Raw genomic sequence first — 26,802 nt, forward strand, 5'->3', positions numbered from 1 at the left:
CTACCCTCTCATTTCACAAATGAAAAAACTAAGACCTGGGAAAGTTAATCAACTTTTTGAAATGACACGGGGAGGAAGGAGCAGAGCTGATATTTTAACCTGCGTAGGCTCACGGTTGCTCTTTCTATCAGGCCCTGTTTTCACCTCCTAACAAGCAGTAAAGCCAGGGTTCTGCCTTCCTTTTCAAGTTTCTCAAGGTCATTCTTTGCGCCCTCAGCCCTGAGAGGCACGAAATAGTTTCACCAGATCTTACATTTTAGCCCCAAATTCAGAGTCGTTAAAAGATTCAGCCGAGGAGAAATGCGGCCCCATCTCTGCCTTCCCTCCTCATGAATTTTAGAAACAATTTCCATCTGCATCAGTTCTCTTCAAGTAGGAAGCTCTTGACTGGGAGGCCTGTGTCTTTGCCGGGTCAAGTTCAGGGCATCTTCACAAGTGGAAGTCATTTCATGGGAAAATTATGCAGATCTCTTTCCCGTTTGGGAGCAGTGACTCCTCTCCCTCCCAACGTTTTTAATGAACAAGATTGTGAAAATAAGTCCAGACGAATTAAAACATTACCTTAATAGACCATGGACTTCATAAGTGCTCGTGGGGCGATTAGCATCTGCTGTGAAGAAGGGGGAGGACTTGTTTTTCTTTCTGCATATCCTGCGGTGTTCATTTAACCAGGAGGCTTAGCCTCCCTGCTTTCCTGTCACTTGTACCCCTAGAGTGGGTGAATGCGTTACCTGTTACTGTAGCATGGTGTGGTGGAGCGTCTGAATTGACATAGATCCTGCCTCAGACGTTCACTAAATGTGTGAGTCTGTGCAATTCAGATTTGTTGCAGAGTCACAGGAATGTAGCTTTGGAGCTGGAAGGGACCTTTGTTGTGTTTTTGTTGTTGTTCATTCGTTTCAGTTGTGTCTGACTCTTCATGACTTCATTTGGGGTTTTCTTGCCAAAGATACCAGAGTGGTTTGCCATTTCTTTTTCTCCAGTTCATTTTACAGATGAGGAAACGGAAGCAAACAGGGTGCTTGGGGTCACCTTAGAGGTTACCCAAGCTCTCTCCACTTTTTACAGATGAAGAAATTGAGGCCCAGAAAAATGAGTAGATTGTCCAAGATCACACAGATAGAGAGACAAGATTCAAACTCAGTTTCACTGGCTCCTAATCCCGTGCTCTTTCCACCGTACTGCACTGCCTCCCTAGTAAGGTAGATCAGTGGAGATAATATATATATATATAAAGCATTTTGCAAATTCTATACTATATACGTGAGAACTGTTATTAACATTCAAATACTAGTCTTGGGGTTGAAAGGGGCCTAAGAACTCATTGCCCAACCTGTATCTGAGCAGATAACACCATCCTTGACAAGTCTAGCCACCTCTAGGGGAACTCACTGTCTCCCAAGGAAGTCTGTTCCATTTGGGGACACTTCTGAGGTCTTTCTTCTGTTGAAACACGGTGCCTCACTAGAACTTTTGCCCATTGGGCCTAATGTACTGCTCTGATCATGTCACTGCCTAGTTCAAAATCCTGTAAGGTCAATTTCAAATTCCTTCAGTTGGCATTCAAGGCTATCCACAGTCATGATATCTACCTTCTCAGCTATATTTGAAAATATCTAGATGTCCCTCTTCTATGAAGTTTTCCATGACCTCCCAGACCTCAGCTAGATATATTGCTCTCTCCCTTTCTTAAAACTCTCAGAGCAATTTGTATATACCATTCCTATGTCACTTCGCTCCCTTGTATTAACATTATTTGTCTTAATCATCTGTATCCCCAACATTCTAGATAGAGCCTTATGCATAATTAAGGAATATTTGTTGAAAGATCTGCTGGCTGCAAGGGCTTCTGCCTTTCCATGTAACTATCAATGACATCTGTGAATGAATAAAAACCATCTATTAAGCATTTACCATATGTCAGGCACAGTGTTGAGCACTGAGGATACAAATAGAGAAAGCAAGATAGTACATAGCCTCAAGAAGCTTGCATTCTAGTAGCAGGATATAGTGCATATATAATAGCAGTAGTCAATGAGGGTTACTTGGATCAAGGAAAACATGGGAGTGGTAAGTGGAGTCATAGAACAATGGAAGTATCTATCTGATCCTTGTTCCCAGAGCTAGAGATGGAAAATAGCAGGGTTTGGGGGCTGTATATAAAATGAAGATGGTCACCTGATCTCATTAGATCTTCTTAACTGCCCTGTGAAAAGACTACCATAGGCATTTTTTCATCCCCATTTTACAGATGAACAGACTAAAGCTCAGAGAGGTCATATAACATACCCAGCTAGTTAGTGTCAGAAGCAAAATTTCCATATGGTGTAGGTAGTAAATTGGCCAGATGTGTCGAGCCTCACTCTTTGAGTCTTTCCAGAGGATTCTTCAAGGCGCTTCTGTATACCCTTAGGTTACATTAATTATAGTCTCAACTTGAGGGTGAGAACATTATGCCTTTTTTCCCTTTGTGTTGTTTTTCTTTCCTTGAAAGTGGAAAAATTCATCTGGCTCCCAGATCAGAAGCAAACTTGTCAGGTCTGTGGTTTAAAAAAATAAAAAACTTCAAAGCTCTTAAATTGTTGAAGTCTTGATTTAAATTCATGCAACAAATGCATGGTCAACAGACAGCCAGGTCCACCTGCTTTAAACATTTTCCTGCAACCATGGTAGGATAATGATTTTGGAAATATTTATGGAGGAAATCCAGCTAAGGTACCCCATGTTTTAAGAAAAGGTTCAAAGAAACACAACTAAATCAAGATCTATGAGAATGTGGCCCTATAGTGGGGAAATCCTCTACTTATGAAAGTAGTTTACATTTGTATAACTCAGATACTGTTATTAGGTTTTATGTAGGATCCTTGGATTTAAAACTGCGAGAGACCCTAGAGGTCATTCTTTTCACAACCCTGATTTTGCAGGGAGGGAAACTGAGGTCCATAAAGGTGGTATTTTATTTAATATAGGAGATACAAGCAAAATATCAAGATAGCCCCTACTTTCCAAGAGTTTATATTCCAATAAGGGAAGAGAGTACATAAATGAGAACTGGAAATGACAGGGAAGAGAGCTACGGGTACCCTAGTTGGGATAAAGGTATAGAGGAGGAGATGGAGAATCAGTCCAGACAAGGGTGAAGTGAACATGCCTAGGGTCTCTCAAGAAATAATGGTCCGAGGTAGGAAGTGTCTAATTAGAAGAGAGGACCCCAAGGTAGAGGTTTCTTCAGGGTAGGAGAAGCAAACATTCAGGAGATGGAGAATTCTAGAGAATGAGTTAAATGGAGCAAATGCAACCTTGTGCATAAGAGCATCAGTGGACAGGCCCAGAAATTCTCCAGGAATAGTATACTGCAAATACTAAAAAGAGTACCAAGTCTAAAAGCAGTGACCTCCGTGATCTCTGCGTAAATGCTCTGAGTATGAGTACCAAAGAAAGTGAACCAGAGATGTTAACACTGCTTCTTACTGTGTAACTTGACAAATAACTTCCCTTCTCTGGGACTCATAATCCCTTTCTGTAAAATGAGGTGCTAGAACTAGGCGAGCTTTCCATCACCTTCCAGTTCTAACCTTCTGTATTCTTTGTCCTAACATTCTATGCAGTAAGGACCCTTCTAGCTTGAACATTGTATGTGGAAGGCCCTTGTGATTCTCTGATCCCAAGTCCACCCTTCCCTTTTCAGATGGTTGATCTTCTCTGTACAGGCAGCCAGAAAGGCCCATCTGTTTAATGAAAACCAAGACCCCAACGGGGTTAGATCTTTTCTATTAGCACCCCATAAACATGAGGGCTACTCCTGATCAGACCCCGGCCATTAAAACCTGAAGTGGGGGAGGGAACCCCAGCTTGTAAAGTCCTAATGTAGGGAGCAGATGTCCTCAGAGCAGTTTAATGGCTAGCGGCAGGAGGAGTGCTATGAGTTAGATGGGAAGCTTAAAGAAATATTTAGATGGAAGATTCCTCTCTCTCCACAGGTAGTGTAACCAAACCATGTGTGAGAATGTGCCCAAAGGGGTGAGTTTTGTGCTGGGATCTGGCTTGAATACAACCGGAGCTCAGGACAAAAACACTGCCAGAGGTAGAAGAGGTCCCTGGGTTTCATTACAGAGGCAAAGAATGCCAAGTGGCTGCTGTTTTCTGGGCCTTCAGGCCCCTGGGCGGCAGCTTGGTTTCCTTCCACTGCAGTCAGTGAGGTTAGCAGAGGTGTAGGCCGTTGACAAGATGGAGAGCCACAGATGCCTAGAATGCATTAATTTCATTCATTTATTCATTCATGCATTCATCCAGTCAAGATTTGGTGCCTACTATGTAAAGGATGGCCCTGGGATGCAGAACTGAGATAGGACATGGTCCCTGTTCTCATGGACCTTATAAGCCTAATGAGAGTAATAGGTCACATTTATACTGCTTAGCTAGGTAGTGACGTGGATAGAGCACTGGGCTTGGAATCAGGAAGACTCACCTTCATGAGTTCAAATTCAGCCTCAGACCCTTACTAACTGTGTGACCCTAAGCAAGTCACTTAACCCTGTTTGTCTCAGTTTCCTCATCTGTAAAATGGGCTAGAGAAGGAAAAGACAAATCACTCCAGTATTTTTGCCAAGAAAACCCCAAATGGGGGTCACAGAGAGTCAGATACAGACAAGACTGAATAACAGCAACAATACTACTTAGGCCTTTAAGGCCCATCCCTCACAACAACCCATGGCGTAGATAGTATGAGTATTATTGTCCTCGTTTTAAACATGGAGGATACCGGGGCTGAGAGAATTTTAAATGCCTTGCCCTCGGACTCACTCCCAGTCTATGTCAGAGCCAGGACTTAAGCTCCTGGAATCTCCTGACTCCATATCTTCAGCTCTTTCCAAAGAGTTCAGCCTAGGAGACACATCTTGGGGGTTCCCCTGCTCAACCTGAATCATTCATTGCAGCACCCCTGATTCTAGTGCTTTCTTAGTTCAGGGTTTTTGCCTGTTTTCTTCCTCAGTCAGGGCCTCCTTGCTGAACTTGATTTCAAATCAAGGGCTCAGCAAACATTTATAAATACCTACCATATCCATCAGGCAGGAGCATTTATTTATTAAGGACCACTTACTATGGCCCTAAATGTGTCCTTTAAAGTACCAGGCACTACTATGCTAAGCACTGGGGATACAAAGAAAGGCAAAAAACAGCCCTTACTCACAAGGAGTTCATGCTGTAGTGGGGAACACAACCCAAAAATAGCTATTTGTATACTTGTTTATATAAACAAGATAAAGACAGTATAGAGTGGAGATAATCAGCGGAGGGAAGGCACTAGCATTAAGGGAAGGCTTCTTACAGAAGGTGGGACATTAGCTGAGACTTGAGGGAAGCCAGGAGGCAGAGATGGGGAAAGAGAGCATTGTAGGGATGGGGCCAGGCAGAGAAAATTCTGGGAGTCAGAACAGGCCCTGTGATATCGGGGTACAAAGACAGAAGCAATCCCTCCCCTCATGGGCAGGTAAAGGCACAAGTAAATACCAGATAATTTGAGTGGAGAACACTAGTGTCTCCCTGAGAAGTCTCTCCTCCCCATCTATGCCTTCTTCCTAGTTAAAATTCCTTTTTCATTTTTAACTGTTTTTTTTAAAGTCCAGATCTTTGATTTCATCAAAGTGTAGGGAATTCCTAGTACAGAAACTCCTTCCACCAATACAGACAGTCACTGTCCAGTAATTTAACCCTTGACTTCTTACTATGTGACTTGTACAAGTGACTTCCCTTCTCAGGGACTCATAATCCCCTTCTGTAAAATGAAGGTTGGTCTAGCCAGCCTGGTGGCAAGTGGAATCCATTTCTATTTGAATTTGACTCACCATCTTGATTATTACTTTTCCTCTCTGAGCTCCTGTTTCCTTATCCATAAGATGAAAGGATGAGACCGAAGGGCCACCAAATTCTTTCCATTCTGTGTTTCAGCATGAAGGGTAGTTGTTTGACAGGAGAACTAGCCCTATTTTATTTGGTACCTGGAAGGCAGGACTCGCAATAATCAGTGAAAAGTATAGGGAGAAAGATTGTAGCTCTTCGTAAGGAAGACCATCCCAGTAACCACCGTCCAACAGGAGAATGGGTTACGTCTAAAGACAGTGAGAGATAGTGAGCTTCTCCTTTGTATGGAGTGTGGATCCATCCATTTGCCCTCATTTATGAAGCATTTAGGAACCCTCTGAGTTTACCCCCAATTTATCTTGTCTGTATCTTGTTTCTACATAGTTCTTTGCGTGTTCCCTCCTGTCAGCCTATGAGCTCCTTCAGAACAGGAACTGGTTTGTGCCTTTCTTCATGTACCCATCACTCAGCCCGGTGTCTGACACTCCGTAGGTGCTTAATAAATGTTTGTTGACTGACTAGAATCTTTTTAGACAGTAGTCTGTTAGCCACAGTAAAGTTATAGAAACGGTCATTTATCCTTGACTCTGTGATTCTGTTGTTGGGCACATGTCCCAAAAGTGTTAATAAAAAACAAAACCAAACAAAAGCTATCTCTTCAAAGATTTCCATGGTAGTAGTATATGGAATTGCAAAGCATCTGAAAACAATGTAAATGTCCTGCCGTAGAAAAATGTCTAAATAAATTGTGGTACATTAATGTAAGAGAATACTATAATACAATTAAGGCCAACATGTATCATAAATACAGAGAATCTGGAAAGATCTTTAAATAATGCAGATTTTCTTAAAAAGCAGAAGCAGGAAAATAAAGACTATATTTCCTGCAAGGCTTCATATCAGTAGAAAGTCTTTCAGAGCCTCAGTTGCATAAAAAAGTACTTAGCTCAGGGTTTTTGTTGCTAAAGGGAGTATAAGTGGTCTCAGTACTTAGGTAAATTGATTCCAAATCTAGTGCTCTTTCCACCAGGGGTGGGGAACCTATGACCTTGAGGCCATATGTGAAGTTTGGATTCAGTCAAAGGGCTGCACTTGAGGACCCAGAGAGCCTCACGTGGCCTCGAGGCTGCAAGTTCTCCACCCCTGCATTAGACCATACCACCACAGTACATTTTCTACAACAACAATAATAGCATTTATATAGCAGCTTAAGGTTTCCACAGCACTTTACAAATATTATCTCATTTGACCCTCACAAAGCCCTGGGGACTAGGTGCTATCATTATTCCTGTTTTATAGTTGAGGAAACTGAGGCAAACAGGTTAAGTAACTTGCCCAGGGTCACACAGCTAGTGAGTGTCTGAGGTCAAATTTGAACTCAAATCTTCCTGATTCCAGATCCATTGTTCTATCCACTGAGTCACCCAACTGTCTCAAAAACAGCCAGTTGAGAAAGCAAGTGAAAATTGTCTTCCCAGACTGGGTGACCAAATTAAACATTTAAAGTCTCTTCAGCAGGGTTACAAGAGAATGCCAACTTTTTTGATAGTAGAAAACATTCTGCCTGCAGGCTTACACCGCATTTAACAGATGTGCTATTTGCTGATGACTTTCACACCATAAACTGCCATACAAAGAATGCCCTGAATTAGGCAAATAAATGACCATCACACCTTTCCCCCATCTTCTTCCCTGGAACTTGTAGATTAGAACACTAATTCTGCCCTTGAGACAAGGCAAACATGAGGTGTCATTACAGCTAGAATGTAGTAAAGAGGAGAGGAGAGAAGAGGGGAAGAGGAAAGGAAGAAAGAAGGAGGGAAAGCGGGGAAAGAAGAAAGAAGGAAAGAAGGGGGAAAGGGAAAGAAGAAGAGGAGGGGGAGAGAAAGAATATTGACTAAAGGCAGGAGGGAGGCCTAGTTACTGCCTGTTATTTATCCTCCTTTGTCCTAGGGGAACCCCAAGGACTCTGACCTGTGTGTGAAAGGATGCCGGTCATGTTCAGCTTTGGAGAACCCTCCCTCCTTGGGCCAGGAAATGCATACACATTTTCCTCAGGGGTCAGATCCACAGCAGCCCTCACCTCCCCTCTGAGCAGAGTAATCTTGTGAGAGAGTCTCTCCACCTGGCTGACATTTTTGACCTGTTCTCGTTTGTGGGGCTCCGTTAATTGGAGCGATGCAAACAAATTTAGACTGACTCGTTCCAAGTCGTGTGAAGCATTCAAACAGGCCAAGCCTTGGATAAGGCTCAAAAAATACACAAGCTAGTTGTACCTGTGACCTGAAACAGCTGTTGATACAATGCACACCTGCATACAGGAAAAAAAAAAAACAAACCTTCTGGGATGCACGTCATAGAACCAGTAGAACCATGGGGTTCTAAGGTGTTTAGAATATCACTCACCCCTACAGAACATTAGCTCCTGTGTCATTTTTGTTTTTGTAACAGTGCCTGTGGCCTTACATATAGGCCCTACATAGAAGAACCTCAAGGCCTCACATATACTTGAACAGGGGGACTAGTCCTTTGATCTCATTGTTACAGAGAACTCCCCATGAGTAAATTCCCTCTACTAATGCAAGTCAACACCTTCTCTGCAAAGTCAAGTCGTTGAGGGTTGCCCAGTGTACCAAGAGGTTAAACGACTTGCCCTGGGTGAGTCTTTTAAGGAGATGATAGAGGGGTGCTGGTCTTCATCCTTCATTTTCAAAGAGGACCAATGACATCACAGGGTAACGTCTTGCCTCAGGCCCGGATTAGATTTAAGTGAGGCCGAATGGCAAGTGTCCTCCAAGTCTGGTGGCAAGACAAAGTCAAGACTCCTGGTGATGGGGAGAAAATATATACACAAAGAACACGTGTACACAAGTAACATAGACGGTGATGAGGATATGGCAAGCACAAAGTACAGTGAGATTTCGGGAGAGAATTCTTCTAGCCACAGAGCTAGTGACTAACACAGCCGAGACCAGAATTCGGTTTACGCAGTTCTCAGGCCAAGGGCCTTTCCAGGACCCCACTGTGTCTGGCTCTCCTTTACAGGAGGCTGACCCACAGGATCACAATTGAGAGCTGGAAAGAGCCTCTCTAGTCATAAAATCCAACCCTCTCATTTACAGATGAGGAAACTGAGGCCCAGAGAAATTGTGCCATTGCACACAAAAAAAGAATACAAGGCCTCTTTCCTTTGCTGCTGCAGCCCACTCTGGCAACCAGAGCATAAAATCCCAGATCTTGGTAGGATCTTAGAGGTCATCTAGACCAAACACCTCACTTTACAGGTGAGAAAGTTGAGGAATAGGGATGTTAAATGACTTGTCCAGGGTCACATAACTAGTGTCTTAGGTAAGATTTGAATCCAGGTCCACCTGACTCTAAGTCCTATGCACTCTTCCACTATTCCATGCTGTCTCTAATAAGATACTCCTAACTTTGCTAAGAAATTTTTAGTTCAGTGCCCAGATAGAGTATAGGCTCCTTCTAAACCAAAAATGAATCATTTAAGCCTAAGGCAGGCTTGCTTTTATTAAAGGGTCAGAAAGAATTTGATTCAAGATAAATTAGAAGTGTCACAATTACCACGGAGACACAGCTCAATTTGACCAGATTTATTAAACCCTTCCTATATACGGGGTGCCTTGCTAAATAGTAACATACAAAAAGTGGTACACCTAGCCTTGGATACAAGGAGTCCCAGAATTTCATAGATATAACATGTGCAAGAAAAATTATAAAACAACATAGGATATAAACTCAGCAAAGATTAAAAGTTAGGCAAAAAGGCTGAAGAAAATTTGGGGAGGGAGAGGTCACTTTCAGCTTGGAGGGTTGTGTTTGGGGAAGTTTCAGTGTCGTCTGAAGTGAGGTACTTTTAATTAAATGAAGAACAGAATGTCAAAAGCTGATTTGTGGGAAGAAGCATTTCAAGAGTGGGGAAAGGCATGTGTGATCATGAGTGGTAGGAGAAGGTGGAATGAGGTCAGGGAATGCCCAGTAGTCCTGCTTGCCAGAAAGCAGAACAGGGGGAAATAAGGTAGGAAAACCCAGATGGAAAGAGGACTTTCTCAGGTTTGGGTGCCAAGACAGAAGAATCAAAATAGTTCTAGATCATGGACCAACCGAAACATTTTGTGTATTCTTAGAGGACAGTATGATTAGTGAAAGCACAGTGAATCAAGAGATGGAGCTCAAGGCCCAGCTCTGCCTTTTCCTAACCGTGTGACCTGAGAGCTCATCTCAGAACCTTGCTGACCCTCAGATTCCTTGTCTGTGAAATGGGAATAATCCTCCGCTACTTCTCCCTCCCTTTCCCTCCTTCTCCCACTTTCAACAGCAGGGCCAAGGTTTAGAAGAGGAAACACAGCACCTAGAATCCCTGGTTAAATGGGTTACACAGACTTTAACATCACTTCACTTTATTATCGGTGATTCATCCCTGGATTGTTTCCATACAACCAATTTTTAATTAAATTTGACTTTGCTTACATCTGTTCAGAAAGGCTTTCCCTTGGAACTGGCAAACATAAAAGCTTAGTAAGCCAGACTTTTCCATTTGGAAAAGAGAAAAGGGTGAGGGAAATTGAGGAGAAAGAGGGGCAAAGTCAGCTGCCCCTTGGATTTATATTGTCCCAGGGATTAGTGTTAGCAAACTCAAGAGATGCCTTTCCTTACTGTAATGCTAGGAAGTAAAGTGTGGCTGCTTTTCTGGAGAGCAACTTTCTGGACGGTTTTTCTTTCTCATTCTTCCTTACCCCATTATCTTCTCCCACTTCTTTCCCCTCCCCCACCCCCTTCCTGCCCCATCTCTTGATTGTCCCCCCAGAGATCTGTGCTTCGGACTGTGGAGGTCACGGAGTCTGCGTGGGAGGCACCTGTCGCTGTGAGGATGGCTGGATGGGTTCGACCTGTGATCAGAGGGCATGTCACCCTCGCTGTAATGAGCACGGGACCTGCCGGGACGGCAAATGTGAATGCAGCCCAGGCTGGAATGGAGAACATTGCACCATTGGTACGGGGGAAGGAAAGCAACCTTTAAAGGCATTGTTAGGCTGGGGCGGGGAGGCAGGGGGAGGCCGAAGAAGCGTGTCTCATTGGGTTTATGTGACGTGGTGCAGCATGAGCACCTCTCCTTGTGGATTTCACTTCTAACATCATCCATTTTCATGTGGGAAAGCAGCAGGAATGTCCTTTCATTGAATGATGCCATCACCAGCTTTTTCATATACTCACGAAAAGATTAAATCAGCGATGCACTTCCCTAATGCTCCTGGCTCCCCGCTACCACCACCTCCAATCATCCTCTTCACCGATGCACTGTGGTCTCATAGGAGGAGCTTTGGGTCTGGAGCCATCCCTGGGCTCCAGAACCAGCTGACCCCTGTTTTGTGACTCTAGGAAAACACTCTGTGATTTGGCTTTCTCACCTGAAAAATGCAGGTAATAATATACACCACGCATACCTCACAGAGTGTAGTTGGGAAGACCAGATGAGATTAGGCATGTCAAGCACTTTGTAAAACAAAAATATGAGCTATTATTACTAAATTCCTCTAACATTTATTGAGCATGTATACAGAATCCTTTCTCACCAAGGATCAGATTACAAGTTGGATAGTTGAGGCTTCCTATTTAATTAGAAGGGGTTGGGTTTACACTAATTCAGTTCAACAAATGTAAAAGGTAAATCCCACAGATATTTCCTAAGCACTCAGCAGGAAGGGAAAGCGGTCCCCAAAGCCAGAAAGACTTGGGTTTAAGGCTTGCCTTTGACAAATACTAACTGTGCAACCATGAAAAATGTCACTTAACATCTTAGTATTTATTCTAACTATTTCTAGCTAGCATTTATATAGTACTTTAAATTTTGCAAAGTACTTTACAAATATTATTTCATTTTAGCCTCACAACAGACAACCCTGAGAGATTGGTACTGTTATTATCTCTGTTTTAGAGTTGATGAAGCTGAGGCAGACAGCCATGAAGTCCAGGCATACAACTGAGGAATTATTGGAATTCAGGTCTTCCTGACTCCAGGCCTGGTGCTCTATCTACTGCATCATTTGGCTGCTTCTCAGTGCCCCCGGGCAATGTTCTAGACATAAGCCAGCAAACTACACAAGTAGAGGGATCTCCCTATGCTAATAAAATCACAGTTTCAAGTCTCTCTCTCTCTAACCCTGGACTGTGTCATCCGCTGTGCGAAGCACCAGGGGAGAGGATACGAGTGATTCTAACTCCTATTTCAATAGTATTTTACAGTTTAGAAAATGTTTTCTTCAAAGGCCTAAAAAAAATTTATTTTCCCTCGGTCAGAGGGTAAGGAAGCCTTGAATAAGGTCTTTTGACTGTAAGCCCAGACCCTGTCTTCAAGGAATTAACAGTCTAGGGATAAGGCATGTACACAGACATTTATTGAATGCTTCTTATGTGCAATGCCCTGGGCTATGTGCTAAAGAAGATAAAAAGATGAATAAGACTTTAGTCCTTGTCCACTGAGAGCTAAGACAAGTATGCCCTAAGCTCAGCACCCTTCACACACAGTTACAATGGTCACCAACCTCAGAACTCGCTCTGAGCTTCCAAAATCCTGCTGAGGGCTTCTTGATAGACACAGTAGGGGGATATATGGCATATCCAGCCTCCGGTTCAGCTCTGGCCCCTCCCTTCTTCTGCCCCTCACCTACTCCTTTAACTGTTGTAGTCAGATGGAGTCACAGTCACGGAAGTATTCATTCATTTATAAAAACAAACATTCATTGAGTCAGTCAAGTACAAAGCATTGTCCTTGGTGCTAGATGTTAGAATATAGAATGTGAGAGCTGGAAAGAATCTATAAACACTGATTGACAAAGTCAGAAGGCACCTGAGAAATTGTTGGTCAATAGACATTTATTGAGTACTACTATGTGCCAAGCACCATGCTAAGAGATGGGGGATAATTTTTTTTTAATTTTTAAAAAGGCAAAAGACAGCCCCTGCCCTCAAGGAGCCCCGTCTAATAGAAGAGACAACATAAAAATAACTATGTGTAAACAAGATCTATACAGGATAAGTGGGAGATAATCAATAGAGGGAAGGCCTTAGCATTAAGAGAGACCAGGAAAGGCTTCTCATAGATGGTATTTTAGATAAACTTGAAGGAAGCCGGGAGTCAGAGATGAGGACGGGGAAAACTCTGAACGGTCAGTGAAAATGCCACCTCCCTCATTTTACAGATGAGAAAAGCGAAGCCTCGAGAAGGCAAGTGACTTGTCCAGAGTCACACAGCCAGGGAGAAGTAGAGCTGAAACTGGAACCCGCTTCTCTTGCCTTCCAGTCCTGGAATGTCTCCCCTATACCACATAGCCCACCTTAGGCCATTACTGTTTGCTGTAAAACCCAGTTTCCTTACGCCTCTCCTTTCTCACCTTCCTGCTAACTTCTTGCTTTGTTGAGATAGCAATTTGGCTTGCTTAATCATCATCAGATGAACACAATCAAAAGCACTCCTTATAGACTTAAACTGAGACTAGGGGATGGGGAAGGTTTGCCTGTTTTGTTGTAGAGAGCTTTTTTTTTCCAAATCTGGCCTCAGACACTTACTAGCTGTGTGACCCTGGACAAGTCACTTAACCTTTGTTTACCTCACTTTCCTCATCTGTAAAATGAGCTAAAAAAGGAAATGGCGAACCGCTCCAGTATCTTTGCCAAGAAAACCCCCAGTGGGCTCACAGAGAGATGGACACGACTGAAAAGTGACCAAACAACAAAAACTATAATTAGATGGCTAGCAAATGGGTCTGGGAGTCAGAGCTTTATTATAAGAACCATTCCCAACTCCTTTAGTGACTCCTTAGCTCAGGCTAAGAAACAGGCATGACTGTTTGTGAATGAGCCTTTCTGCTGCCATGATGTGCCCTTCAGTCCCAGGTGGATAATATAACACCCTTCTGTGAGATCTGTACTGTTCAGGTGGCAGAAGCACTTCCCATGAAGTTTCTTTATGTCCTTGCCATTTAAAGACCTATAGAGGGAAAAACCCTACAGCTTCTGATACATTTATATCCCAATAGAACCGTAAAATTTAGAAAAGGAAGGGAATTTTGGCCATCTAGTTCATAGCATCATCAATTTGGACCTTAAAAGTCATAAATCCAACTACTTCATTTTACAAAGGAGGAAACTGAGTTCCAGAGAGGAAGTACGTCATCTAACATCACACAGGCAAAGGGGCAAAGTAAAGGTTCACACCCAGATCTTCTAACTCCCATTGCTAAGATCTAATCACTACACCACAGTTCCCTCTCCATCCCATCCTACTCCAGTGTAGTGTCAAAAAACACATTTTTCCCTCTTCAGGAATATTGGTTCTTTATTAAGCAAAATATTCATGAAGCACCTTCTTTGGTCAGAGGACTCTCCCATGTGCTGGTCAAGATACCAAGATAGAAGACAGTGGCCCTGCCCTCATGGATCTTAAACTTCATTGGCCCAATATCACCCATCCAACATCCCATATTGCCTCTCCCAATTCCAGTTGTTGCATCTTGCTCTGCCCTTTGGGGTCAAGCAGGGCAGTGCTTCTACATGAGAGCCCCTCATGTATTTGTAAACAGCTGTCATGGCTTCTTCCCTCAAGTCTCCTCCCTTTCAGTTCCTTCAAACAACCCCCTTCTTCTCCAGTTGGTTTAAGGATATCAGCTATTTTTAATCATTTGTTTAGAGTTCTATTGCCCCAGTTGCCAGACTGTCCAAAACTTGTGAACATCGGTCTTTCAGATGATAAAATCGTCTTTGTCTGAGTTAAATGACTAGGTATTTAGGAGAATTCCCCAAACCAATAGCATAAATGATAACCCAAGGAGATTTGTCAACAAATTGAGCTCCATTTCATGCTTTCCATAGTTGGTTATTTTGTTTGGGTTCCCCCTCCCCATGACTCTACAGACTGGTTTAAGAAACACCCACTTCCCTTTTTGGAGTCTAGAATTCAATTTCTCACCCCCTTTGATTCCCGTTGCCACAGGGCTGTGATCCTTTGAGGACCATTTCTTCCCTGAAGTCCCAGATAGTGGTTCCCCCTTCTGGGTCCTGCCTGTAACAGCTGCACAGACTGCCCCCTGAAATTTGACCAAGTCATAAATACCAGCACAAGGTGTCAAGCCTTAATACTGGCCCAGATGAAAGGACATTGGCCTGCATCGATGTGCTGAACATTCCCTTGGTCCCTGTCTCCTTTCCCTGCATGGTGACTTGCTTGATTGTGGATGACCCTCTTTGCATCTCTGCCTCTGCCTGGCTGCAGCATGTCATTTCAGGTGTGACACTCTGATGTCTTTGTGTGCAGGTAACACAACACCATAGGCACAGGCTCACCCTGGATGCTATTATTGATTAGTCCCACTGAAGCATGACATTTGGCGAACGAGTGTTCCTGGGGCCAGTCGGTCCCATGGTGCATAGGAGGAAGGAGATTGAGCGTCCCCAGTGGGGAATGAGAGCAGAGCCAGAGGTGCTGGGAGTTAGAGATAGGAGGAAAGGGAGAAGGAAGGCATCTAAGGATAGTGTGGTAAAGTCCATCATGGTGGGCTGTATCTTAATGTCCTTATCAAAAGAGAAGTGGAAAGAGCACTGGGTTTGGAGAGGTCTGGGGCCAAATCTCGCTTCAACTTATTGCCATTGAAAAGTCACTTTCTCCCTCTCTGGGCCTCAGTTTCCTCATCTATAGAATGGGATGGTTGGATTAGATGAGCTCTAAGGTCCCTTCCAGTTATCAGTCCCGGGATCTTGTAATACAGATCTAGACACTTTCCTGTAGGGTAGATACATGAGGGAAAATCTTTTGTTTCTTGTTTGAACGCACACAAGTATGGAACTTTATTTCATCTTTTAAAGTAGCAAAATATACTTCATAATAACTCACTTTAAGACACCGTTTTAAGGTTTATGTGAGAGACAGTTTGGGTTAGTTGGAACCAGGAAGAACTGTGTTCAGATTCTGCTTCTGGGTTTGTGGTCATGGGCAAGTCACCTTTCCTCTTTGTGCTCTTAAGTCTCTAAGTTGAGAAAGTTCTGAGCAGCATTGGCAGAGGGAATCTCCTTATCCAGGGAATTCACCCATATCCTGCTACCCAAAATTCTGGCCTCAAAACAGCCCTCGGGGGCACATAATGACAGTCATTCAATAAGCAAGTGTTTATTAAGCACCTACTATGTGCCAGGCATTGGGGATTAAAAAAGTAGAAGAAGCACAATTATTGTTGTCCTCCTTTTACAGATGAGGATACTGAGCCTCAGAGAGGGGAAATGACTTGTCCAAATTCAAACAGGTCATAAATAACAGAAACAGTATTTGAACTCGGTTGTCTTTCCTGACCAACACTCTTTCCACCATTCTTCCTCCCACTTCCTAATGACACTGGAGAAGTCCAGTCCCTTTGAGAACCATTCTGTTTTTGTTGTGGTGGTTGTTAATTTGCCAGTGTGAAGTGTTAGAAATTCAAAGAGCTTGATTTCCCCCATGATATGGTATTTCATTACAGTCTCTCCACTTCATCACTGCCACAGTATAGTTAATATCTATAAAATGGTTGTAGAAGCTGGTAATCATTACCTTAATTCAGAGGCCTCCATGTGCCCCAGCAAGAGGAGGGAGTGTTGGTTTATTGATACACAGTAGTCATCTACAAACCCAGCTCATTCACTTCATTCCCATATTCCTTCCTAAAAGTGAAAGAATGTGAAAATCTGGGGGTGTTTTATGGCTGAGTCCCAAGTGTAAAACCTCCCTCCTGGGCTTGATGTGAAGAAAGGGGTGTGTATGAGGAGAGGAGCTGGGTTTGAATGCCCAACTCTGCTCCTTGATAACCTGTGTGAATATGGGTAAGTCTCTGCCCCCATCTAGACCTCCGTTTCCTCTTCTGTAAGATGAAGGGAAGGAAGGAAACAAGCATTTATTAAGTGCCTACTTTGTGCCAGGTATTTTGTAAATGTTATCTCAAAGTACTTTACTGTGCTGAGATTATTATCTGATTTTATCTTCTCAACAACCATGGGAGCTAGGTGCTCTTATCATCCCCATCTTATAGTTGAGAAAATTGAGGCAGGCAGACATTTAGTGACTTGTCTAAGATTACACAACTAGTAAGTGCCTGGGGCAGGATTTGAATTCAGGTCTTCCTTACTCTAGGTCCAGCGTTTTGTGCACTATGGCACCACCTAGCTGCCTTAGATGATCTTAAGATCTCTTCTAAATGCTGTGATCCTCCCAGGTCCTACCATATGCAGGTCAGCCTCTGTGAGCCATAGTGCCCTCCCAAAGTTGTTATGAGGAAAGTACTTTGTCAACCATATGTTTAGAAATGGGAGCAATTATTCTTCAATGATTAACTTTATGGCCACAAGAATGATGCTTATTAAAGGCACATCAGGCCTTTGATTCCATGATTGTTGAGCACTCTTTTTTTTTTTATTTTTGAAATCAAAGAATGTTCTTAGTAAATGGGGCCTCTCCGGGTGATCTTACATTTACTGCCACTCAGGTCAGTGCAGACATCAGCCCATTTTGTAGATACATGGAAAACAAAGGGATCTTTGAGCCCATCTAGTCCAGTCTTTTCATTTTATCCCAGCTGTTTATTGTTGTTCTGTTCTTTCAAATACTCAGGGTAAGATTGATTAATAACCTCTACCTTCTCTGAACACAACTATGCATATCTCTGTCTGTGAGACACGTCTGCCTACCACCGAAGGTAAAATGGGTTGTTTTAGGCCACATCTCAAAATTGCTGGTAACAGGAATCTATATTTAGTTGTTTTTTTCAGATATTATATTTAATTTTTCTTTTTTGGTCAGAGGGATGAGGGAACATAGAGAAGAAAAGAGGGCAGCCAGGTGGCACAGTGGTTAGAGTGCTAGACCTGCAGTCAGGAGGGCCTGAGTTCAAATCCAGCCTTAGACATGTACTAGCAGTATGACCCTGGGCAAGTCACTTCACCCGGTTTACCTCAGTTTCCTCATCTGTAAAATGAGCTGGAGAAGGAAATGGCAAACCACTCCAGTATCTTTGCCAAGAAAACCCCACATGGGGTCACAGAGAGTCAGATATCACTGAAACAACTCAACAACAACAATAGAAGAGAAAAGGGGTGCTGTAGTCAGATTCCCATAGAGAAATCTGGGATAGGATGAATTTGCTTCTTCTGTTTTTTTTCTGGGAAACAATCAGGACCATAATATGTAATTCATCATGAGTTAATAGATTTCTTCAGAATAATAATAATGATTGCCGTTCATATAGCATTTATGTGCTTTAATCACAGATGAGAGTCTCCCCTACAGTGCCTCATGTGATCTCACAACAGCCTGTGAGATATTTAATGTGAATATTAGGTAGAACCCCTGTCTTACAGCTGAAGAAGAAGCTTAGTGAGGAGCGTAATAATCTCTTCCCCTTGGGCAATGCTTTAAGGTTCACAGAGTCCTGTCCCCATGGCACACCTGTGGCAGAGGTAGTGCAAGTGTTATTTTTCTCCATTTTACAGATGAAAAAATGGAGGCTCGCACAAATAGTTTTGTGTCCCAGATCCCTGGTAAATGGTGGCTCTGAGATTTGAACCCCAGATTCCAGGCACCAAATCCAGCACCCTTTCCACTCAACCACAGCTTCCTCACCCAAAAACATGCTGCCTCTTAAAAAAAAAAGGACTTTTGCTACCCCTCTGTATTAAGTGACAAAAGATTACCATGACATATCAACGGATAACATCTTTAAAATTGCAAACCTTGACCCCAGACTGGTGATTGGTCAAGACAGTTGAGATACTACATTTCTCATTATATGATAAATCCCAGTCTTTAAACCAGATTGATGTTAGGGAGTTGAGAACATAATCTCGCGCTGATATGTCATGATTCTGTGATTGAGTAACATCAGACTTCCTGGTAGAAAGCAATCCACAAAGAAAAGTCTTTCAAAGGAAGACTTTCCCCCCTTAGACCTGACAACTATCAGGTTTCACTTGTGCAACCCGTAAGCCCTTATCTTTAAGCTCACCATGTGGTATCAGTGACTGTAAGAATCCTAACATTTAACCTCACAATAAACCTGCTGGGTCATCACAGTTAGGACGTCTATGACCCTGCTGGGGAAAGAGAAGCTGTATGGGGGTCTGGACAAGCTTACCTTAAGCAGAGGAGTGTTTGACAGGCTGATGGCCCCAGGAGATTTCAGTGCACATAAGGTATTGAGGCTAAGTTAGAGGAGTCAGCTTGAGGGTGGAAATCTTAAGAGCCTTCCAGAGTCTCACGTTTCATAGGGACATTACGGGTTATATATAGCCCAATCCTCAACCCTAGATGTGTGGGTTCCCTTGATAACATCCCTGACAAGCGGTCATCTAGGCAGAGTTCATTGACATTTCTCTGCTAGAATTGTATGGCCTGTGATGCAGTTGCATAAGTAAGAGGCTCGAAGATGTTGTCCAGGATGTAGCAGTTATTGCCACTGGACAAAATCATCATTGACCGAACACATTCCTGTTTCTTGTACCCTAGACCGCAGGTAGCTTGCAGCAATGCCCAGCACAGAATAGACACCTAGGAATGCCAGATCCCCACAGCTGCCCTGTTCCAGCATGGTGACACTGTCTCTCTAGCCCTCAGTTTTTCCAGATATAAAAGAGGGGTATGGTGGAATTGACAACCTCTAAGACCATTTCTAGCCCAATTTATGAGGCTATGCGAAAGTGAAGCTCTTTGGGCTCCCTCTTACTCTCTTTCCCTCCATCATGGAAAACCAGCTCTACAAACAAGAGTAGAGTAAGCCTGCTGAAAATCCAGCATAGTTCTGGTTCTCGGGGCACTTAGCATGGGGCCTTACAACATAATAAGTACTTAATAAATGATGAATTAAATTGGATCCAACAGCAGGCAGCCTTGGGATTATTGCTCTCACCTCACCTGCCACTCACCTGCCACAGCGGTTCCATTTTCCTTAATGTGACAACCTATCCAGCCTTCATTTGAACCCTACCAGTGACATGGGCCTTAATCAGTATCAAAACAGCCCATTCTTTTGTGGGACAGAACAGGAAATTCTTCCTGAATCTGCTTCATTGTAACTTCAGGAGAGTGGACTCTTACTGCTCAGTGTATTATTCCCCAAGCACCAGCTTATAATCATCAAGAGATTTCCCCTGACCAAGTAGAAAAGGCCATGGATGCATCTAAGATGTAAACAATAGTATCAGTTAGATGGCCAGTGGTTCATCCTAAAGAAAGAACCTCTAGGGTTTCCTTGAACCACACTTTGAGAACAGCCACTGTGGAGTCAACCAGAAGGAAGGAATTGGGCTAACACATCTGATGTCTTACCCAGTTCTGGGTCTATCCTAAAAACCTTTCTGGGGAGTCCTCTACAACCCTTCAAGTCCCCCAGAAATTACTTATGAGGGGGATGAAAACTATGCTGTCGCAGTCAAACCCACTTAAAAATTCATGGACCACGAAGGCCACAAATAGCTGGGATTATACAAGATGAATATAAGGACTACAGAAGGCTCAGAAACGTATCTCATATACCTTTATATCCTACAAAACAGCTGGCACATAGTCCACACTCAGTAAATTGTTGAATGAATGGGCACTGACCAAGACTAATGACAGCTTCACCACCATCATGGTTAGGAAAGACCAAGTAGATAGAAGCAACAAGTCAGTAAAATACTGAGTCCTCTCTTTACCACCATTGCTAAGTGGAGATGCAACATGGAACCACAGAATTTTTCTGTCTCAAAGATGGAAGAGGCCCAAGAGATCATTGCATCCTAATCACAATATTAATGTCCTTTAAAACATACTCCCCCTAATGGCCATCCAACCTCTGTATGAAGATTTCTAGTAATTGGAAACTCACTTTTTCTGTGGATTAACCATCCTATTGTTGGATAGCTCCATGTGCGAGATATTTTTTCTCTCTTGTATTGAGTCAAAAATTGACTTTTTGGTACTTCTGCCTATTTGTCCTAGTTCTTTCTGGAGCCCAGCAAAACAAGCCTTATCCCTATTCCCTATGACAGTTTTAAATAAGAATTATTATTTAATGATGATAATAATAATTAGCATTTTATAGGGCCTTAAGGTTTAGAAAATACTTTAGAAATATCTCATTTTATCCTCACAGCCATCTTGAGAGTTAGGTGTTGTTCTTAACCCCATTTTACAGATGAGAAAACTGAGGCAAGCAGTAGTGAAGTGACTTGCCCAGGCTCACACAGCTAGTAAGTGTCTACGGTCACGTTTGAATTTGGGTCTTCCTGACTTCAGGCTTAGAGCTCTGTCCCAGCCATCTAGCTGCTCTATCCATTTCCTTCCATGCCACCATTTTCCCTTATCCTTTGTGGACTTTGCAAAAACTTTTTAGGACGTTGGTGCTACAACTCAATCAGTCTATCAACAAGAACCTATTAAGTATCTTGTGTGTGCCAGGCACTATGCTATGTACTAGGGATACAGTTTTTTTTTTTTTATTAAAAACCCCTACTCTCAAGGAACATATATTTTGTTGGAGACGTGATTACGGTTAAAATCGCTGAATTCAAAGATATACCTGACAAGATTTAAAAAATAAGTAAGGATTACACATGCAATGAATAGAGTAATCCTTACTCTCAATATGATATTCTCTTGAGGGGGACTACATATATACTTATAAAGAAAGAGAGAGTAAAATATAAGAGAAAGGAAGTTAAATACAGTATAGGGAGGGACCGCTAGCAGTTGAGAGGAACTCAAGAAGGTGGTGTTTGGGCTGAGTCTTGAAGGAAGAGGGGACTCCTATGAGATGAAGGCAAGGAATGTGTGCATTCTAGGCATTTAGGACAAGATGGTACAGAAGCACAGAGGGGAGATAGCGCATCCTGGATAAGGAACACAAGAAGCCCAGGTTGATCCATTTGAGAATGCCAGAGTTTTTGATCAAAGCCAAAGAACACTTGTGGGTGACGATGAGATGAGGGTAAGGGGGGCAGGAAGGGGGCGACCATCCCTCTGGGTAGCCGAGACGGAATGAAGAAAGAGGTCGTGGAGGCAGATTTGAGCAGCTAGTCATTTGGGGTATTTGAGGGAGTATCACCAGAAATGTTGAGGTTCCCAAGTGAGCATGAAAAGATGACAGCTAGCTAGGTGCTGATGGTCAGCCTATCCAGTATGTGAAAAGTGTGGTCAGCTAATGGATGAATGACTCAGGAACATCCAATCACTGAACAGGATACATTAATGGAGCTTTATTATCAGAATTTAACCTGAATTAAAAACATTCACTACAGCCAGCTTCCTTCAGTGTGTTTTAAATGATCAAATTTGCATACCTACAGTTTACACAAAACATTTCAGGACCACAATTTTCTACAAGAATAATGTTGATATTTGACATTTATATAGTGTTTTACAAAATCCTTCATAGCCCACCTGTGAAGTAAGATGAGTTTGTCTCCATTTTGCTGATAAGGACACTATGGCTCACAGAGGTTAAACAATGTCCTCAAAGCCACACAATTGGTATGTGGCAGAGCTCAGAGGTGAACCCAGCTCTCCAGTCAGGCGTGACTGAAATGACTCAACTACACTTCTGACCCCAAATCCCATGCTCTTTCCACTCTGCCTCTATCCAAGGATACTCTTTTTCTGTTTGATGGAATTAACTTGTAATTATGCACTTTATGTTTACAAAGCACTTCTATTTGTTACCTCCTTGAACCCTCACAGCTACCCTGTTAGGTATATAGGGCAGGGACGAATATACACCCTTTTTATAGATGTGGATTCTAAAACTCGGGTTAATTGACTTGGCAAAGGCCATGTAACTGGTAAGTGTCTAAACTGATATCTGAGTCTTTCCAACGTTAAGTCCAGGGCCTTAGCCACTAGCTACTTCCCAGAGCTCACTTCACGATGACTCCCATTTGTCAAGAGACCGGAGGTCTCCCCAGTCCAACTGGTCTTTCCCCTACAGGAGGGCATTGGCAGCAAGGGCTAGCTCTGAGGGGAGTCCATACCTGCCTCGTACTGCTGTGACTTCTGCTCCTCCCCATTCTTGGCTTCCATTCATTTCCATCCGTGTGTGTTTGATTTCTTGCTGTTCTGATCGTGTTCCCAAAGTCAGAGGGGATGGGTGAGAAACCACTCCCCTGGGGCCCTGCTCTCCTGCCCAGCCTGTTTCTCAATGCTGTTGGTTGACGCTCCTCCTGGGACAGAGGTTACATTCTGATGCTGTTGGCCAAGTTTCCTCTTCCTCTGTAACACCTGCATTGTCTTGTGATGGGCAATATGGTACTTACTCAACCCTACCTTAAATGTCCTGTCTTTTATCTCCCAAGCTCACTATCTGGATAAGGTAGTGAAAGGTATGGTCTTCCTTCCTCTATTTTCCTGTTGTCTTTGTGCGTGTGAGTGTGTGTGTTATGGATAATTGTATAGATAAGAATTGATATACATCCCCATGAACCCACCACCTCCAGGCTGCCCTAACCCCATTGTAGACACTGAGGTCTCAGCCCCCTGGGGGTGGTATGCCTGGAGCACTATTCATTTCCCAGGTGCTCTGGTCTCTGTGGAATGCTACCACCGCATCTATGTCCTTTACTCTCCATGATCCCAACTGCCACCCCTTCCTGCTTTTCCACCCATCTTTTACCATCCTTCCCATTCCCCACCTCCCCTGACCAAGGTCATCAGAATTGAAATATTGGAAGCAGGAGGGGTGGATTGAGAGGGAAAGAAACCCCAGGAGAGTTGAAAAGATCCTGAAAGCAATGTCCCCATCATTTTATGATGTAATTCTTTTTTCTCCTAAAGAAAGAACTGGCTTTGGGATATTTTATCTTACAAATGACTAGGATTATGCTAATTAAGAGCTGTGGTCCCCAGGCCTTGGGTCAGAATATTTTGTGTTTTTTTTTTTTTCCTTCTCATTTGCCTGTTGACAATGATTAGATAACTCCTAATTTCCCAAACAGATCTTATTTCTCCAAGATTCACTTCTCTGGGAAGCTCAGGTATATGAGCACTAACATTTAATTGGAAGTTTCAGTTCATTAGCCAGTTTAATTTATGAAATTGTAATTGCAATGGCCAAATTGGCTTTTAATTAGAAATATTGACTGCCATTTCAAACTGTGGTAATGACTTGGAAGAAAAGTGAAGGCACTAAAATTTTTCATATGGGAGTTTCTTCTTTACATTAGATGAGGGGGACATTGAGCCAGGCTGGTAGTGGTAATCAAACTGCCTGTAGGTTTGAGGGTGGCTGGAATGTCATTGTGATACTCAGTGACTTTTAAGATTGCACAATGACTTAAATGCACTGATTGAACATGGACAGCAAAGTTCTTTATCATAGACTCTTGGACATTCCGCACTGGAAAAGAGACCTTAGATCAGAGAATGTTAAAGGTGGAAGGGCCTTAGAACAGGGAATGTTTAAGCCCCAAGGGACTTGAAGATGTCAAAGATGGAAGAAATCCTGCAATATTGGGTGTTGAAACACAGAAAATGTGATGTCAGATCTGGGAGAGATCTTAGAAATTAAATGTTAAAAAAAAAACCAACATAATATTAGTGCCAGAACAACATTATGGGCTATGTGATCTAAACTCCTCATTTTATAAAAGAGAAAACAGTCTTAGAGAGAGGTTAAGTGACTTGTTCCAAATCATAGAGGAACTAAGTTGCAGAGCTACAATTTGAATCCATGTCCCTATTTCCTAGTCCGTTACATTATAATGCTTCTTAACTCAGGTCAAGCAGTTAGGTTCAAAACCATGACTAAAAACCAGGATTCCAAGGCCATTTATATCCTAGACCATGTTGTTTCCTCAGACTTCCTATCTTGACTTTTTAGGCTGGTGAGACTTAAAAAAAAAAAAAAGGCACTATGACTTTTGGGACACTCTCTAGTTATTGGTACCTTATGATATCCCTCAATAGACTGTACACTCCATGAAGGGAGTGGCCAAAGTTTTAACTCAATCTTTTATCTTCCCCAATGCATAAAAAATGCTGTAGACATAATAGTTGCTGAATACTAAATTTGACCCTAGATAAACCCAGTCTCATAAAGTAAGATTGAACTAGCATAAATACATCTCTCCCATCTTTCCCTTGATTGCAGGATGAGAGAGGTGAGATATTAGCAGCATAAACTGCTAGTAGATGTAGCTATCTTAGTTTTACTTAACTGTTTTTTTTAAATAAGAGAAGGCTCACTACATGTGAAGTGGAGGGGAATATTTCAAAATGATCTATGTAAAATAAAATGTATTAGTGCAATTTAAAAAAAAAAACCAGGAAGGTTAATGCTCTTGAAACTTTTAAAATTAAATCATTCTATCATAATATTTAGAATTGGAAAGGACCTTAGGGAGACTCTAGTCCAATCCTCTTCAGTTTACAGCTGAGAAAACTGAGACCAGGAGAGGGCAAGTGACTTGCCCACATGGTCAGAAAAGTAAAAAGCCCAGAGACAAACCCAGGTGTTCAGCCCCAACCATAGTCATGTGTCTTAACTGCCCATTGACGACCCTTCTCAAGGACAAAGCTATAATGATAACAAGCCTATCCATTTGCAGAACGTTTTGTACTTTTCAAGGTACTTCCAAGCCTATGGGATCCTCACAGCAACCCTCTAAGATAATAAGAGCAGGTACTCTTATTGGCATTTAACAGAAGGGGAAACTGAGGTTCTTAATTCAGAGACCTCTGTGTATCCAAGCATGAGGGTGGAAGATTTTTTTATTCCCTCACTCATTTGTCAAACTAGAGCACCATGGTAGGGGTAGATTTCTAAGATCCCTTTTAGCTCTGACTTTGCCTGTTTTAAGGGGCATTAGAGTAAGTTTGGGGTCTGGGGTTAGAATGAGTTTTAGTAGTGAGTGGTTCAGAGGATATTGCTTTGAGATCCAGTCTGTCACTTTGGAAGAAGCAGCTTCATTTTATTGGTCCCTTCCTGTTCTGTGATTCTGTGCTGTAAGGTCCATTCCAGTTTGGATATTCTATGAGTCTGTGAATATAACACTTTAATATCCATTGTTTCTTTTGATTCTCACAACAGCCCTGTAAGGTAGGTAGGGTAAGTATTGTTATTGATCAGCGATCAGATGTTCATTAAGCACCTTTGTGCGCATCTCTGCTACCATCAATGCTTGGAAAGAGAGGGGTATACCTGCACTTCAGTCTATGTCTTCTTGGAGGTCATGTCTAACAGAGAAATATGACACACGCAGAGATAATGTTAGGATCCTGCTACTTCTTAGTTCATTAGAGAAGCACAGAAAAAAAGTGTTCTGTGAAACTTGAGGTAGTTCATAGAATTAGAACTGAAGGGACACTAAAAGCCATCAGTTGCAAGAGCCTTATTTTACAGATGAAGAAACTGAGGCATGGGAAAGTTAGAAAAGACTTGCCCTTCGAATAGCTAGTAAGATCATTCATCTCACCATTTCCCATCCTTTCTGTCTCTCGCCTCCCCTCAAGCAATGAGGCACTCACTGTGTCCTAAGACAGCCAGTTAAAACTTTTAGGCATCTCTTAAGAATTTCTGAAAGAAGGCTAGGTAAAAGGTTACTTAGAAGTAATTGGAGAATAGGAAAGCAATACAGTACAAAAGAACAAATGTATTAATTGTGATTTTTATCAGAAACATCACTCCCTTCTTACTTTAGAAGGTAAAAATAAGCAAACCATACATAAGGCTAACTAGGTCAAGGGTCTTCAGATACGCAGAGGACAGGGAAGAAGAAGGCCTCCAATGGGAGGGAGCATCTTAAGGTATGGGACGCTGTCTGCCTTTGAGTCAGAAGGCCTGATTTTGAATTTCAGCTCTGCCATTTTCTGTGTGACACCCAGCGAGTCACATCTCCTCTCTCAGCCGGTGTTTTTCTCTTTGAAGTGAGGAAGAAGGG

The 26,802-nt window shown here is 42.6% G+C and overlaps 1 protein-coding gene across 1 annotated transcript in view; it reads left to right on the forward strand.

Annotated features, from left to right (window-relative positions):
• LOC114032701 (teneurin-4) overlaps positions 1 to 26,802 on the forward strand; it is a 412,175-nt gene that overhangs the window by 243,282 nt on the left and 142,091 nt on the right. The window contains exon 13 of the mRNA XM_027848083.1: positions 10,688 to 10,873. Within this exon, the coding sequence (XP_027703884.1) occupies positions 10,688 to 10,873 (186 nt within the window). The remainder of the gene's footprint in view (positions 1 to 10,687; positions 10,874 to 26,802) is intronic.

This window comes from Vombatus ursinus, unplaced genomic scaffold, assembly GCF_900497805.2.
Source record: "Vombatus ursinus unplaced genomic scaffold, bare-nosed wombat genome assembly UNPS02005659.1, whole genome shotgun sequence".
Taxonomy (NCBI): Eukaryota; Metazoa; Chordata; class Mammalia; order Diprotodontia; family Vombatidae; genus Vombatus; species Vombatus ursinus.